General features: G+C 36.5%; 1 protein-coding gene across 22 annotated transcripts in view; it reads right to left on the reverse strand.

Moving 5' to 3' along the window:
• Positions 1-18,377, reverse strand: part of MIER1 (MIER1 transcriptional regulator) — a 61,939-nt gene that overhangs the window by 41,746 nt on the left and 1,816 nt on the right. For 6 of the 22 annotated variants that reach the window (XM_055233461.2, XM_063613314.1, XM_055233452.2 and 3 more), the window contains exon 3: positions 4,751-4,775. In XM_055233461.2, the coding sequence (XP_055089436.1) occupies positions 4,751-4,775 (25 nt within the window). Of the gene's footprint in view, positions 1-4,580; positions 4,618-4,750; positions 4,776-13,399; positions 14,470-14,762; positions 15,030-16,200; positions 16,278-18,377 lie in introns of those variants that run through there. The other 16 variants (XM_055233450.1, XM_055233454.2, XM_055233449.2 and 13 more) reach the window with 11 other exon arrangements.

Raw genomic sequence — 18,377 nt, forward strand, 5'->3', positions numbered from 1 at the left:
CCAGCTACTCAGGAGGCTAAGGCAGGAGAAATGCCTGAGCCAGGGAGGTCAAGGCCACAGTGAGTCATGATCACACTACTGCACTCCAGCCTGGGAGACAGAGCGAGGCCCTGACTTTAAAGAAAAAAAAAAAAAATCTAATATTTTGAGTAGCTGTCCTTAACTTAGTGGATTTTGATCAGAAATAACGCAAAAGACTGAGTAGAAGAGCAAAATTTATTAAAACTGCATAGAGAACTCTTATCAAAGGCATTAAAAATAATCTAGTCTAATAAACATGTCTAACTGACATGTGGTTGGGGAATACTGCTGAACCCTATAGGGTCAAGCTTTGTAATAGCAGAATGCAAAGGCTGGGCATACACAGTCTGTAAAATATTGTACTACATTGGCAGTAGTAAAACTTGGGGATATGACTATGTAAAATATCCCCAAGTTTTACTACTGCCAATGTGGACCTAGATTTGCAAAAGCATTGTTTACTAATAAACAGATGAGTTACTGAACACTGAAAAAATTAGCAATTTTTAAAGTTTTAACTGTTGATGGTTAGATATTAATAGATGTACCTATTCTTTCATTTCACTCCAGAAAGATAAACAATAAGTAAAGCAAAGAGATAGAGCTGACTTCTTGAAAATCTGACTATTATGAATAAGGGAGTGCCCAAAGCTTAGGGTTCTTCAGTTACTCACAACAATTTTCAAAAGAATCATTTTTTTGAGTGCTTACTATATGCCAGATAGTATGTTCAAGCACGTCATATACATTATCTCAATTAATCTTCAAATAATCCTACAAAGTAGGTATTATCATCCCATTTAAAGAGGAAAAAAAACCAAAATAAAAACTCAAGGCTTAGAGATTTTAAGTAGCAAGTCTAAACTGACAAAGCCAGTAGATGGCAAAGACGGAATTTGAATCCTGGGTATACTAATCCCAACACCTATGCTTTTATTGGACTCCAAGCCTCCTGTAAATTATTTTAGTATACTGCCTCAAAGAATACTTAAGGAGAGTCTATGTACTAAGATGAGTGAATGCAAGCCAGGTCACATGGCAAAGCACTTAACATCATTGTGCCCTTTCAGAAGCATTAGAAAATACTAATATTAGGCCAGGCGCAGTGGCTTATGTCTGTAATCCCAGTACTTCAGGAGGCCAAGGCAGGAGGATTGCTTGAGCTCAGGGGTTCAAGACAAGCCTGGGCAACACAGTGAGACCTCATCTCAAAAAAGAAAGGAGGAAAGGAGGAAAGGAAAGGAAAGGAAAGGAAAGGAGGAAAGGAAAGGAACTGATATTAAATAGAAAGTAACTAAAAACGTAATTATATGCCAAGTCAGATACCTTATACCAGATTATAGTAAAAATGAGTTATTAACACTTTTCAAAGTTTTAGAATAATTTAGAAAAACATTTAGAAAAGCATATTATCTTAATTTTCTTCCAGAAATTAAGAAAAGCTTAGTGCAATTTTAGCAGTGCATCTTAGTACTGCTTGCGGGAATGGACACAAGGGTTCTATAGGAGCACAATTTGAGAAACATTAATATAGGTGTAGTTTTCTGTCCCAATCCTTTTCTCTTCTGAGTTTTCAAGAAAAAACTCTCCTGAAACTTTTCAGTTCACCCGGGAATCTTCTGGGATACTGAGTAGTCAGTAATCATGTATCCCTACAAATGATGCTATACTTTTCTCCGTTGTAGGCAGAAAGACCCTAAAAAATCCCCACATCATCCCTTTGTATACTATTATCCCAATCAGAATATAATTGTAATTAGACACAGGTATTATCAAAAATAATTATGCTTAATTTCTTGTTATACTTGTTATACTCTATTGACTTTTAAAAAAATTCAAGTTCATAGGTATACAGCATCAAAGCATGTGTTATAACTCACCTTAAGTTCATTTTTTGTTATTATTTGCAAAGCCAATTATATATGAAGACTTGCCATTTCACTCCCTTATTATATCAAATAACAAAGTGTAGGTGAACTACTTCCTGTCTCACTCCAACTCCTTTCCCTAATGCACACTACACTTTTTTCTATAAACTTTCAATTTTCAGTTTTTCTCTTTCCTTGATCTGACCTGTTTTATCTGACTTCTTTTTGCCTTGTTCCTTAGAACCAACTAACCATCTTATTCTTGTCAATAGCTAGGCCCACCATTAGGCTGTCTCCTAGGGAAAAAAAAAAAAAATCCCAATAATAAATCATTAGGGGTAATGAGTCTGGTGCTTTGTATAAATTAAGTATTTTGCATCAGAGTTAGGCAAATGTCACTGCTTTGTCATGAAATCCTATCCTACTGCAGAAAAGGTACCTTCCATCTTTTCAAAGGTAAATTCAGTTTGTATCATGTCTACTCATTTAATCACTTTTTAAATTATCTTCACCTCCATTAATTCCCCACCTCTAATGGCTACTAGTCTTACAGGTAAAAAGCCTTACATTGTGCCTCTACTTTGGCTTACACTGGTGGAGACTAAAGACAAAGCAATTAATGTGGTCATGTGACTATTATTACTAGCATTGATTGCAAAGTACAGATGCTACAAAGGATATAGCCTTTTCACCGGGGGACCGAAAAATTTTTTACATGACTATTCCTAATTTTCTCTACCAACTTTTATAACTGGCTGTAATTAACATTATTTATAAGAACAATAAACACTGCCCTGGGCAGAAGCCTCAAATGACAAATACTGTCTAACTCAAAAGATCTATTTCAGTCTGAAAACAAGCTAAAGAAATATAAACATTCAATCTGTTAAGTATTCAACAAGTAGCAAAGCTATCAAAGACTTTTTTTTTTTTTTTTTTTTTTTGAGAGAAGGAGTCTCACTCTATAGCTCAGGCTGGAGTGCAGTGGCATGATCTCAGCTCACTGCAACCTTCACCTCCCAGGTTAAAGGATTCTCCCACCTCAGCCTTCCAAGTAGCTGGGATTACAAGCATGTGCCACCATGCCTGGCTAATTTTCGTATTTTTAGAAGAGACGGGATTTCACCATGTTGGCCAGGCTAGTCTCAAACTCCTGACCTTAAGTGATCCACCCGTCTCAGCCTCCCAAAGTGCTGGGATTACAGGCGTGAGCCACTGCGCACCTGGCCAACATTTGTATTCTTCAAACTCCATTATTCTTCCAGTTCAGCCTAGGCTGATTCAAATGTAATGGAAACTGAGAAAGCCAATTACTAATATCGCTTTCTGAGTAATTATTTTATGTATCTATGTACTATCGGATGAATGCCTCAAAAATTCATCAGAAATATCTAAATCTCAATTTTATTTGCAATATCACAATACTATAAAAAACAAGTAGGATCTATTTTTTCTATGAAAACAACTTCTGTTTGAAAAAAAAATCGGAAATAATTCCATGTCCTAAAAATGAATATGGTGATCTAACACTTATCTAAGACCAGATTACTCCCAATCTTAACCATCCAGGATATACTTATAAAACAGAAAGTTCAAAAAAAATTGAGTTTCAGAAATGCACAAAGCCTAATGTACTTTACTCTCAAGCATATTAAAAAGAGTAAGATGCTTTCAGCTGAAATCAAAAGGACAAAATCAACATCAACTAAGCACACTAGTCATTTAAAAGGGATGTAGATGTGATTTAGTCCCACCCTCAGAGTCCAATGATTCATGTTCATAGAAAGGACCTTGCACCATGAAAACAGGCTTATCTTATGTTAAGCATTTTTAAAAGCTTTCTTCCTAAAACTTTAAACACAGAAAGGTGATTGCTTCAATAATCTGGAAAATTCAGTAATACAGAATACATCATATCTAAGTATTCAATACATGTGAGATTTTTTCAAATAAAACATTACTATGCCTCAGAGGGTTCACTTTCTCACTCTCCTATATTGGACTACTCTTTAACCCACATATCCCATGCAAAAGGCAGTCCCATTTCTCTTGACAGTCACTGGACACTGAGGATAAAAGACTAGTACTTGACTCTTTCCTCACTGCTTCAACTCCAATGAATTACTGCCATGTAGAACTACTGTACCCAGTGGTGCCAGCCCATGGGAACCCTAAATCCAGATTTCATATATAAAATATTCTTATTTTTAAAGATCACTACAGTGGCCAAACAAAAAAAAATTTGTGGCACAGATCTGATTCAAAGATCACAGGTTTGCAATCTCTAAGTTAGGAAAAAATGAATATGTACTGTATTTGAGAACGAATACAAAAATCCTAGATGTGTAGTCAGAACATAAAACTTGATCCTATTCAAATCTAAGAATGATTTCCTTATTTAGAATATTCCTTATTTACATTAAATATTCACTTGTTGAATCTTTTGCTTACTTTATTTTTCCCCTCCCTCTGTAATGCACTAACAATTTTTTCTCAAATAAAAATACTTTGAAATCCCTACACAAGCAAATATTTCTAAACTAATGATTCCTTTTTAAAAAGCACACTTTATATATATACTACAAGTCAAACAATAACGCAAAACTGTGAGAAATACATATGGCAACTCACCAAAAATAAAAAGAAAACCCAAAAATAGTCATTTTTAGGATGAAATCACAGTAGCCTCACCTGTACTTTCATGGGCAGTCAAACATTTCATCCATTTCTTTTTCCCCAGAGAAAAGAAGCATTCAGAAGAAAAGCAAGTCAGATAATAGTCTAACTCCTCTAGTCTTTATGCAACTAGTAGGACAAATGTTACTCAAATAGAGATTATAAAAAATATAGAAAATACTTACCTGGACTTGAAGATTCAACAGATGGCTGAGAAGGGGAGAAAAGAGGAAAAATTAGTATTTCTGTATAATGTATCTTCACAAACATTACCGAAATTATTCAAAGACTACTATGATGCCAAAAACTATATTAAGTTTTAATGTCTGCATTTTAGTTTTAATGTCTGCATTTTCTAAGACAAACTAAAACTTCCCATATAATCACTTCCCTTTCATTATATTTAAGCATAAAGAAAAATTCCAAACACTCCTGAATCCAGAAATAAAGACAATAATATAGAATTCAGATTTTAAAGATACATGTGGGCTTCATAACATATGTGGTTTAAGTAGTATGATTTTAGATCTTGGAATTTTCTGAAATAGATTTTCTCCTATCAACACAGAACTATGCACAAAGTTTGCTATCAAGCTGGTCTCCGACTTAAAAAAAGTGAGTGTAAGATGGGAGACAGAAACAATTTAGGACATTATCTCAAATAAAAATTAAGTTGTAACAAAGCAAAAGGAAAAATTAAAATTCTGTTTAAGCACCAAATACTATATTAGGTTAACTTTACAGATAAACAATATATTTTTAAGTTATAACAGAATTAGCAAGCATTCAAGCTAAAGCCTATACAGTTTAGGTTATCTGATGCAAGACTACACAGATTTCCAATTATAATGCTCCTTCCACTCTACCATTCTACCTGTCATAAATTTAACCACAAACAACTTGAAAATGTAAAGATAAAATTGGTAGCAACTTATTTTAGTAATGTTACTGCTTGACAATGCACAGTTGTGTTTTATCTTAGTTCAGTTAATCCACAATTATAAACAAATCATCTACAAACATAAGACTCCTACAAACCAAATATTAAAAACTCAAAAGATGCTTCAAATAACATGAACTAAAACTTCACCAATTCATTCAGAAGTATCTATTTCATGCCCATTAGAAAATACAGATGGTGGGAGGCCAAAAGCACTAGCAAAAGAAAGATAGGGATCTTTCAGTATTTTATTTCTGCTAAGTAATGGGGAAGAGAGGCAAGAAGAAAACAGGAAAGAGGGAAATTCTCTATTTTTCAAAAACGATGTGTCTAAGACAAATTCCTATAAGGTATTAAAATTTCTGTTTTTAAAACTGTACATATTATGTAATTGTAGTAAGTATGGGATCCTAGATTCCATATGGTGACTCACATTCTTTTGTGGCACACTTTTTCAAAGGTCCTACTTTTTCTGCTAAATTCTTATAAGAGAATAATTCCTTCCTATAGCATTGTCTAGCAAAAATCTGACAATAACCAATATTGCATATTCCAATGATACACCACTATCATTATTTTAAAGTTACTCTGCCAGAACACAGTAAATACAGTGCTACTTTTAAATCTCATTCCTCTAATGGGAAGCTTGGAGAGTAGGGTGACATGGCAAGAGTAATGCAACCACAAAAAGGGTTTCCAGCTTGCTTAACATCTTTTGGGCAGAGCTACACATTTCTGGTTCAAAATGGAGTTAACCATCACACAAATTATTACATAGTAAATCAATATTCTAAAATATTAATCCACCTGTGTTTCACGCAGTTATACTTCCCAACTGTTGGCACAACCTTCTCTGTAAGGCTACAAGCAATGTTAATGATCATCTTCATCTAATCCTAGGCTCACTACCCACACAAAATAAGACTTATGAACATTGGAATAATTATTCCATTTAACAGTTCTCTGATTTAAAAAACGGCTTTCTCGGGCGCGGTGGCTCACGCTTGTAATCCCAGCACTTTGGGAGGCCGAGGCGGGCGGATCATGAGGTCAGGAGATCGAGACCAAGGTGAAACCCCATCTCCACTAAAAATACAAAAAAAATTAGCCGGGCGTGGTGGCGGGCGCCTGTAGTCCCAGCTACTCGGAGAGGCTGAGGCAGGAGAATGGCGTGAACCCCGGGAGGCGGAGCTTGCAGTGAGCGGAGATTGCGCCACTGCACTCCAGCCTGGGCGACAGAGTGAGACTCCATCTCAAAAAAAAAAAAAAAAAAAACGGCTTTCTAATTACAAGTTACTTTATCGAAGAATAAAAGTTACATTTTTATTGATATTAGATATTAACAATAGAGATTTTGAATTGTAAATGGTGTCCATATATTTCAGTTTGTAAAAGGCCTCAGGAGCACTGAATGCCAATAAATCTCTTACTGATTGTAGCTTCACTGGTAAATAAAGTTCTGAAAAAGGCTGCAAACACTTTCCAATGATTAACATACCAAATGCTTGAGGACTAGCAGCATTTGTAAGCGTAGCTGATACAGAGTAGAACACCCAGTGTTCAAAGGTAACATTAGTGATTATGTCAGACATACCAGAATGTTTCAATGACTGATTTAAGGGCACATCTAGATTAGCACAAGCGGAGAACTAGGAGTGGTCTGCCTACAGATACATTTAATATCCATACATATTTTAGTATTTTACTTCCAAAATAAAATTCTGTTCTATATGTTTGGGGGTAGGATTGAGATTAGATTCTTTAAAGTTAAATACATCCTATTAAATCAAAGATGAGTTTCTAAAAAATTGGTATTTGAAAACATTGCATACTGTAAACATTACTTTGTATAGCTGATTATCAAAAATGATGATCTTTCAAAATAACAAGTGAGTTTAGCATCTTAATAGAGGAAGTTTGGGTGTGGAATGAGGGTAATTTTTATTTAGATATGAAATAAAATAGTACATCCAGCTTACATTCACATAGTGCTACACATTTTTTATTTTCTTTTCTTGAAGAGAAAAGAAGATGAGATGGAGTCTTGCTGTGTCGCCCAGGCAGAAGTGCAGCGGCATGATACTGGCTCACTGCAGCCTCCATCTCCCAGATTCAATCGATTCTCCTGCCTCAGCCTACCAAGTAGCTGGGATTACAAGCACGCACCACCACGGCTGGCTAATTTTTGTATTTTTAATAGAGACAGGGTTTCACCATGCTGGCCAGGCTGGTCTCGAACTCCTGACCTCAAGTGATCTCCCTGCCTTGGCCTCCCAAAAGTGCCGGGATTACAGGCGTAAGCCACGATACCCAACCCAGTGCTACACATTTTCAAAAGCATCTAGGTAGCTGATCATAATCATAAATATAGGAGTAATACCTGCCCCGCCTACCTCATTTTATAAATTAGTAAACCCAAGGAGACACACTGACTAGATCAAGGTTCCATGGTAGGTAGTGAAGGCGGGCCTGAAGTCTAGACCCTGGCTCTTCCTTCTATACCTTCTATAGTGTCATTTTGTACCTTCTAGAGAAATAACTGCTAAAATTTTTCACTCTTCACTTCTCTCCTCCTTCACCCTCACTTTTTTCTTTTTCTTTTTCTGTTTTTTTTTTTTTTTGAGAGAGAGTCTCGCTCTGTCGCCCAGGCTGGAATGCAGTGGCACAATCTCAGCTCACTGCAATCTCGGCCTTCTGGGTTCAAGCGATTCCCCTGCCTCAGCCTCCCGAGTAGCTGGGACTACAGGCGCACACCACCATACCTGGCTAATTTTTTGTATTTTAGTAGAGACGGGGTTTCACACATGTTGGCCAGGATGGTCTGGATCTCCTGACCTCGTGATCCGCCCGCCTTGGCCTCCCAAAGTGCTGGGATTACAGATGTGAGCCACCGTGCCCCGCCTCTCTTTTTTGAAAAGATTTTCATCAGTTCAAAGTATGTTTAAAATGTGACTGCAAGTAGTCATCTGTCATGTCAGACTGTTATCAGTCTTCAGAAACTGTTATCTTAACAATACCTTCCTGGAAAACCCACAACATCTACCATTAATTACTACCATAAACTAGAAAGGAGAAAGGAGAGACAAAAACAAAACTAAGGGTGGGCGCGGTGGCTCACGCCTGTAATCCTAGCACTTTGGGAGGCCAAGGCAGGCAGATCACCCTAGGTCAGTGGTTCGAGACCAGCCTGGCCAACATGGCAAAATGCTGTCTCTACTAAAATACAAAATTTTTTTTTTTTTTTTTTTTTTTTTTTTTTTTACAAAAAATTTGGTGGCGGGCACCTGTAATCCCAGCTACTTGGGAGGCTGAAGCAGAAATGCTTGAACCCAGGAGGCGGAGGTTGCAGTGAGCCCAGAAAGCGCCACCGCACTCCAGCCTGGGCAACAGAGACTCCGCCTCAAAAAAACAAAAACAAAACTAAACTAAACTAAAGCTAAGTAAGTGCTTATTTATAACAATACCTATTTTTAGAAAAAATACCTTTTTTAGGAAAGATGATTTAAAATTGGGTATTAAAATATATTTTACATGTACTCATAATGTTATCAGTAGAAATAAGTTATGTCAACCACGCTGGAGATCATTTTGCTAACATGAACTTATCCTACTGATATATATTTAAAAAAAGACACCAAGACATATATATATACATATAACATTCACTACCACAAAGTTGTTCATAACAAAAAGTTAGAAGAACATTTAAAGTCCATCCATTAGCTGATTAGAAATGATACATAGTTCTTCCATATATAGTTCTTCCAAACAATAGAACACTATGACTCCATTAAAAATAATGAGATATCTCTTTGTGCTGATAGAGAAATAAATGGCAAAAAAAATTAGGAGTATAAAGAAAACTGTAGAACACAGCGTAAACTGGGCTGGAATATGAAATAATATAGAATAAATTTTTTTTCCTCAAAAGGATATACAAGAACCTGTTAACACTACTTACCTCTAGGGAATGGGGTCAGGGAGAAGAGGCTTTTTTCATTTAATACGTTTCGGTACTGTTGAACTTTTCTAACCACTTTCATGCACTATGCATTCTTTCTTAAAATGAAAGTCACTGGGGACTGATTATCTTGTGGAATTATGAGACATTTTCATTTTCTTCCCCTAAATTTTGATTTTTAAGAAAACCTAGTACTTGCTACTATTTTTTAAGCCGTAATTTTGAAAAATTCAGTGTTTCAGGGGTACATATTTATCTTATCTGAGATGGAAAACAACACTAGAGAGACAGAAAGACTGTACACAGAGTATGAATGGGCTAAAACAAATTAAAAACAAACTCTAGTAACTTTCATAGCAAGTTGACCCTCACCCACATATTTGTATGATTTAGTTGATAAAATTGCTAATAGTTGTAATGAATATTCAATGCCTCAGATTTGCTGAAATAATTCTCTTTTATATTTTTCTAGAACATGGTGGGAAATGTCCTATACAGCAGAAAACTATAATTTGAGAGAGAGTAAAGAAATAACTAACTACAACATTACCATTATTTTCACCAAAAAAACCCTAACAACAACATAGTAAAAACATGAAGTAATTACTAGATTTTTTTATTCCAGGCAATCAAAAGCTTATTTTCAATGAGTATTACTGTCTGAACAAATTTTTCCCCTCAAACCAATTCTACCACCATTTCTTTAAGTATTGCCGTCATCTACTTAGTTATGTAGACTCTAAGTCAGAGATTCTCACAGCAATGGAGATGGGGATAGAAGCCTGGAAAGAGTTAGGGGTCCTACTTTAGGGTGAAAGATGGTTACTGTGCCAAGGGCTCACCATCCCTCTCCTCCAATAAAATTAAGGTACTTAACTTTGTTGTTACTCTCAGGAATTCTGGGGTATAAAAAGGTTAAGAAGGTACTGAAATTAAAATCAGCAATTTACTACAGTAGTAATAATTCAGAAGTAAAATGATATCATAGAAAATAAGGACCAGGAACAGTGGCACACGCCTATAATCCCAGCACAAGACAGGAGGATCACTTAAGGCCAGAAGTTCGAGACCAATCTGATCAACATATCGAGACCGTGTCTCCACAAAAAATAAAAAGCCAGGCATGATGGCACATGCCTATAGTTCCAGCTACTTGAGAGGCTGTGAGGGAAGGATTGATCACCTGAGCCCAGGAGTTTGAGGTTGTAGTGAGCTATGATTTGCGACACAGCACTCCAGCCTGGGCAACAGAGAGATCCTGTCTCAAAAAAAAAAAGAAAGAAAGAAAAAGAAAATAAGCACTAGGAATCTAGGAATACAGAAGGCTGGGTTCCAGTCTAAACTGTGCCATAGATGAATTGCACGACCTAGGACAAACTACGTAAACTCTCTGCTCACTTTCATTTTCTCTATGATCAAAAGATTAAGATTTCTTCAAGACCTAACTTTACTTTTACTATAAATTGCTCTAGAAACGTAACACTGCTAAGGAGTATGCAGCTAAATGCATGGGATATGTTTAAATTTATTTTTTTAAATCTAGGACTGTTAAAAAAAATCTCAATTTGCAAAAACACTTTTTTGGGGTCCTACTTCATGAATTTCATACCTACATAATAACAGTTATTGTTCTAAGCCACAGAATAAGACAAACAGAACGAGCCCCAAGCAATGACTGGTACTTGAACAATTTAATTACTGCAATGAATTTTGAATGAACGTCAGGCCAGGCAGGCATTTCTAGATCGCTGATTACTTTTCATAAAGACATGCTTAAGTTCAATGGCAGTGTTTTATTTCTGAATTATTTAGAAAACTGGTTAGTCTCACTTACTAGAATTATCTTAAAGTAATTCACTTATTGTTTCTCCCACCAAACCTTTCCCACCTATTCAAGTACCCTGACTCTTAACTGCCACTGAATTAAGCTTTTTAGGACTCTCAAACACTGGTGATCTTGACTACTTTTAAAATCTTAATAGCTCTGAAGTATAAACACGAAAAAAGAAATTCATTATTAGTGTCGAGAATTATTTGAAGCTTAAATTCACTGCAGTGAAACACATTTTGCTTAGAGTAGAAATTAACGTTTTCATGAGTAACATTTAACATAATCCTTCCTTAAAAAACAAAATCCAAATACACTCAAAAAATACTAAGCAAGGAATCCATTTTAAAGAGAAATGAATAGATAGGTGTGAATGTGAATAAACAGATTATATACCGTCTTTGAAAGTACTAAAATACTTAAATAGAAAGAAGCAAATCCATTAATTTTCTCTTTATATCACAGAAATGTGGCCTAGGTGAAAAGATAGGTCTTGAATTGTGCCATGGATTTTTTTCCTTGAGAAGAAAGTCCCTTACGTGTTTACAAACGCTAAAATAAAAGACAAATTGTTCGTTCCCAAAGGTCCCTAGTACATTCCTTATAAAACCCAAAGGATTAACTATCTCTTCCTCTTATTTTTTCTCTCATTTTCCTCTTATTTTTTGCAGTTAGTAAAACTGCAACTATCCTGTAATTTCCTTCCTTTAAGTGTGACTAGGAAAGCGTCCTTTTAGAAGGTTGGTAAATAATTTTAAGAGATAATAAGCAATGAGAAATATTGCCAAAAAGTATTAAGCAAGGGAGCATATGCCATTTATTCTAAGTACATTAAATACGGCTTTAATGTTATCACAACTGAAGAACCAATATATACTTCCTATTATGGACAAAGATAATCAGATCAAATATAAAAAATTAGTATATCCTATTCACATTTAAAGCACTTTGTATTCAAGAATTAAATATTTTTCTGGAAAAACATGGTCAGGGTCACGCTCTTGTAGGAAGCATCAATTTTTTTTTTTTTTTTTTAAAGCCGAGAAGCATAATACCTACATTTTTCTCTGGAGACATACTTCTTCAATAACCTGTTTTCCCCCTCAGATTTAACAAACAGATATATACTGTTGCTTTGCACTTACTCTTACTTCACAAGCTATCCTTAACTCCTCAGATTTATTTGATCAAAAGCACAATAATTCAGCATCTGGATTATTTCATCACATGTTTTTATACTGGCTTCATAAAGAATGAATCTACTGAGAGCTCAAAGTAAAAGCCAACCAAACATTTCTCCTTTGTCTAATTTTTTAAAACCACTGGTCTCAAAAATCATCATAATTATTCAAGTATTGAGGCCAGGAAAACTATAAATCAATTGTACTTTTCACTTCTTCACCTTAGATTTTTTTGTAGGACACAGATCACGAAAGTTCCTCTAACTCTTCCCCAATTCACTATACATGAAACTATCTACAAGTAACTGAAGAATATAGAAGATAAATTGTTTAAAGATATCAGGTCATTAAATAAACACTAAAAACAAAATAAAAACAAAATTCCAGTTCTTTCCTTCTTGAAGTTGAACCATCCATGCGTTCCTACAAAACATTCCATTCTCCAACTGATAAAATATTTAAGAAAACTAAAACATACATTAGAAAATATTAGGAAATGACTGATTAGTGAATCAAAATATTTTTTCCTTTATCTTACAATCATGCAACCATCTTTAATTTTTAAAACAAAAAAGTTAACATAATTTCTTTTACATATTAGATTTTTTAGTTCCCTCGGCAGTAAAATTTATTTTTTAAAAACACAGAAATTATAAATTTAAGTTTTTTTTAACTTAAATTTCTCTGTATAAGCTATTTTCCTTCAGTAATATCTTGCCTTAGTATATGACTACACACCTTAAAGCTCAAACCATCATGAGCAACACCATGAGAGAAGAAACCACATTACCTATGCAGCACATTGCTGCTTATCCGATATTCACTGAAAGGGGTCCACTGAAGACACTGACAAAATGTATAAATCCAGCTACACACAACTCCTTAAACATGAAGGAAAGAAACACTTAAGAATAAGAACCTCACCAGGACTAAAATCCAGGTACCGATTCTCAGTCTACTGGAACAAACGCAGTCACATTTTGGGGAAACAGAAAGTACTACGTTCTCCAATTCATGTGCCTGGAAATACAATTCTTTAACCACCAAGAGCAAAAGAAGTGAAAATAAATCTAAGATCTAAATTTAGTTGTAAATTAGAGATATTGAATGTTTTAAGAATAATACTGGCAGCAAACAGTCCTGTCTGCTACAGTAAAATCTCACCCTCCTTCCTAAATCTGTATTGGGGTGCCTGTGAAACCATGAAAATGGCAATTCAAACAAGAGAAACGCCTTATCAATCAAAATTTACAGTGGCTTATTTCAAAGGAGTCATAAAAAAATCCAAATACATCATCTCGAACTCCCAGGGATAAAGAATACTGAAATTCTTCCACTGATAAGGAAAAAAGGAAACAAAACAAATCCCCACAAAACTTCAGATATTTTAAACGTTTTTTAAACTTGCAGTTATTTAAAGTTCCAGTAGCTTATACTTAGTTCCGATTAATGATAAAACAGCAGTTGTATGCCCGCCAACTGCGGCCCAAATATGTAAAATCAAAAAAAGGGGCTTTACGAACTTGTTTACTATAAAACCAGCAAAAAGAAACAAGAAAAAGCTTCTCCAATGAAAGAAAAATTAGAAGAGAAAGAAAACAAGAATAGGGTAGCCTTGATTTGGAAAGGGGGAGGAAGCCTGGAAAGTGAAGGTGGTGGGGGAGGTGGAAAAGCAGCTCAGAGGTTGTACCTTGGGGAGCGGGCGATGGAACTGGATAAATGGGCAGACTCCCCCCAAACCTGGAGGGCTGGATTGCGGCTGGCCAGGTTAATTTACCCACTCGAATTTTACCACGATCATGAAAATTACAGTTAATCAAAGGCCGTCAGCCTTACGTTTTCCCCACTAATACAGACTGGATGTCAGTCGCAAATGGATGGGGGTGACGCGGAAGGGCGCAACAGCATCTCGGTTAGGAAGGGAAAAAACTTCGCAAGAGGAAGCAGCAGCTTCTCTTCTGGCCCCTAGTACCGGCCGGCGAAGTTGCGCCACAGGCACCCCTTCCCCGGCGGGCGCCCCCTCCCCCTCGCCCCGCACTACTACGCTGCACTACCCTTCAAACTGCCCCCGAAGTCCAAGTACGCCTCCGCTTCCTCCTACCCCCGGACCCATCCCAAGTAAGTTCCAGGCGAAGCTCCCGCCCAGAGCACGGCCTGTTCCGGACAACAGGTGGGCAGTGGCGCCAGCAGGGCTGGGCCTCTCCTGACCAGGCCCACTCTACTCCTCCCCGGCCCAGGGCCGGGGGCGCCCGGCTCCGGGACAGGGAGGGGGAGCTCGCTCCCTTACCTCCGCCATATTTGCCGTACTGCCGGGTCACATCTCCGCGGCGGCCGCAGCTGGGTCACGGCCAGAACCCGGATGTGAGACTCAGCAACGGGACTCCGGCCGCTGCCGTCTCTGCCGCTCCCGCCGCCACTGCTTCGGCGGGAACGCGCAGGAGCCGCCCGAGCGCGCCCACCACACCCCACTCCGCCCCCTCGCGGCGCCCCGGCTGGGCTGGACTGGAGGGAAAAGGCCAGGGAGCACGCGCCGGAGCAGGGGCGCGCGCGCGGCCCCGCGGCCAGCCCTCCCCGGGAAGGGCGGAGGGGGCGGAGTCAAGGTGGGTGTGGGAGGAGATGGGCATCTGCGCGGGGCGCTTCGCTGGCTCCAGCTGATCCGCCACTCCAGGCGGAGGGGGTTGTCTACGGATCAGAGAGGTCAAGGAACAGTGCCAAAGGAGCCACATCCAGCATTGACACAGCAGGGGAAAAATACGTAATATTTTACATGTAGGTCGTTTTTGAAATGCATTTGCTGAAAAACGGATGTTGCTGTGATGCAACGGCGGCAAGAACTGTGCTTTGAAAGCGGTTATGCCTTGACAAATATTTCTCCATCAGTAGATTCCCGACAGGAAATGTAAAATTCTATATCCTCAAATCTCTAGAGAGGTCAGAGCAAAAATTAATGGAAGGGGTTGTGATAGGCAGTCTGCCATCCTCATGTCATTTGCGTTTTCACACACACTTCTGTCATGCCAGTAGCAACACAGTTATGTACTGGTTGAATTTTGCACAACTAGACAAAATTTAAAATACTGAAAATTGACTGTTTTATGGAGACCATCTATTTAGTAGCATGGAGGGAGAACCTACTTATTTGCACTGCCTGAAATGCCGGTAACTTGAAAGTTTATTTTAATGTATTAGCCTACAGCTGCCAATTGGCAATGATGCCAATGCTGATGATGGCCAGAGCCAATGATTTCAAAGTAACTAACATGTTTCACTTCCATTATACTAAGGCACATACTGAATAACACAAAGGTGACATTAAAACAGTCACTAACATATTTTACTAAACCAATTTGAAAGTATTTCAAAAGACTGGAATTTTTTTTCTAATCTTAAAGGGTTCCTCTTAATGCAGTTTCAAAAGTGGCTACCAAAATCAACCATTTAAATACAAGAATTATTCATTCCTTCCAAATAATGTGAACCAATGCTACAATATATTGCATAAATGTGTACATATACAATTTTTCTTAAAGTTTATACTTAACTTATAATGCAATATAGTGGAGGCTAATTATTTCTATTTCCTTAAAATTCTAGACTCTATCAAGCATTTTCCTATTTCCAAAAATTCAACGTTAATTTGAAACTGTTATGTCCAATAATAATCTGTGCATGAATAAACTGCATTTACAGATATATGAAGTAGCTGCTAAGTGAAAGGACATTACCTGGTAATTTGACAGGAAAAGAGTCCACAGACAGTCTGTAAACCAATTAAACATAAACATCTGATGCACATTTTCTACTGAAAGAAAAGCAAGGGAAAGAAGAGAAAGGAAAACTTTAAGGTTCCCAAATCTACAAACAATTTTTACCATTAACTGTACTGTACAGTATTTTCATTTTATTTTTTAGAAAACTTATATAAAAGTGTTTTTCAGGATTCCTTGGGGGAATAAATATTTTAGCAGAGGTATATAGTTTTTAAGAGTTACCCTGTTGAATTATGTCAATCCTTTGGACTTGAAATAAAAATGACTTTTTAAAACTGTCAGTTCATATCCAAATAGTTTTCAATCAATACACTTAATGCAAAGAGCTGAAGGCAAAGAACAATGGATATACATGGACCTGAGGGGGGTACAGACACAATTAGGGGCCTAGAGGTACAAACTCAGGCTTTATACCATGGAGATGAAGGAGGGTTTTCCATTAACATATGAAATCTAATTTATGAAATTTGGCTACCAAAGGAAAATTAAAAGTGTTACAATACAAGGTACAGGAATAACTTGCTTGCTTAAGTACACTGAATCTTTGATTCTTCAGTTAAATTACCAACAGAAATCCCAACTGTGATAAAGAGCAGGGGATCATAGTCTATTAACCTACTGAATGAATCCTAAACTTGTCAGGAAAATGGAAGTCTGAAACATTTCTGAATGAGTATCTATCTTACTGTTAAATAACTTTTTAAGTTTATTAATATTGTGTGTCAATATTACTAGCTTTAAATGGTATTATTATTATTGAGGGAAAAAAATCTCTCTACATTTTTCTCCTTCCCCTTTTTATAAATGTGGATTCAGTGGGTTTTTTAGGTTCAGATATTATAAAAAAGAAACAGCTCTAATACTGCAATTCATAGGTAACACATTACCACTGAATTCAATATACTTCCAGTATTATTTTATTTTAGTGATACACTTAACTGTAAAATTTTCAGGAGCCACCTTAGGGAATGAAGTCTTTCTCAAAACACTTACTTACCCTCTTCAGCATTAAATATATAAAAATTAACTATTCACTAGTTATAGAATTTTAGTGTTGGATGGGACCTTAGAGATCCTTTAGTCAATTCTCTACCCTGTCAAGAGAGTAATCTCTCATCATGCTTCTACTACCAGGTTTTCTGCCTATGTTTAAACACCTCTAGTGACTCACTATAGCTCATAAAAAGGCTGCTCTTTTCAAAAAAAGTTCAAATGTTTAAAACATTCTTTCTTTTATTATGCCAGAATCTACCTCCTTGTTGTTTCCATCCATTACGCTTAGTTCTTCAGCACTTTGGATTAATTCAACAGATATCTTCTTTGAATCCAAATGCAAACAGTTAATATTTATACTTGGGTTAACAAAAAAAATTATTTTTAAAGCCTATTCATACTAGAAGAGTTGAAAATAGGACATGAGAGAGCTAAAGGCATGAGAAAATGCACCATTAATTGTGTCTGCTTAAAATTATTACATTTTGTTATTTATTAATGTGATATCCAAAACAGTAGTTCTGTTGGAATTGTGTATAAAATCTTTAAACTAAAAAAGTGTGGTGAATTCCAATTTTATGTGAGGTTTGTGATTAATGTCCCAAAACAAAAAACCGCTATACAAAGCCTGAATAAATGCCTCTTCAGCTCCTACTCCCCACCTAAAAGCCTCATTTTCAGGCAAACTAACATTAATTTTTATGGCATTAAGCTACTCAAAACTGCTATTACATTGATAAATCATTTGTAAGCAATTTACTGAATCTTCCACTCAAAAGTTATTAAACAATTCTATAGAGGCTATAAGGCGCACGCACACACAAACCCCTCAGTTATTATTATGCTTTTAACAAAAGCATTTAGGATCACAATCTTACTTCAACCAGTACCTTAAACGAACCAATGAACAAACTTCTTTGGCAATTTACATATACCTAAGAAATATAACCTTTTATTCAGTACCAACACCTGATTCAAATACAAGTAACATATATATATACCATATAAACCAATCTGTTATGCAATCCAAAAAGGTACCTCTCAAAATGCACCAAGAAAATACTGTACTTATAACAATTCAGACTCTGGGGTTAGCTGACTGAAATAGATTAATACAACACGTCCAAAACTAAAAAATT

This window comes from Symphalangus syndactylus, chromosome 19 (genome assembly GCF_028878055.3).
Source record: "Symphalangus syndactylus isolate Jambi chromosome 19, NHGRI_mSymSyn1-v2.1_pri, whole genome shotgun sequence".
Classification (NCBI taxonomy): domain Eukaryota; kingdom Metazoa; phylum Chordata; class Mammalia; order Primates; family Hylobatidae; genus Symphalangus; species Symphalangus syndactylus.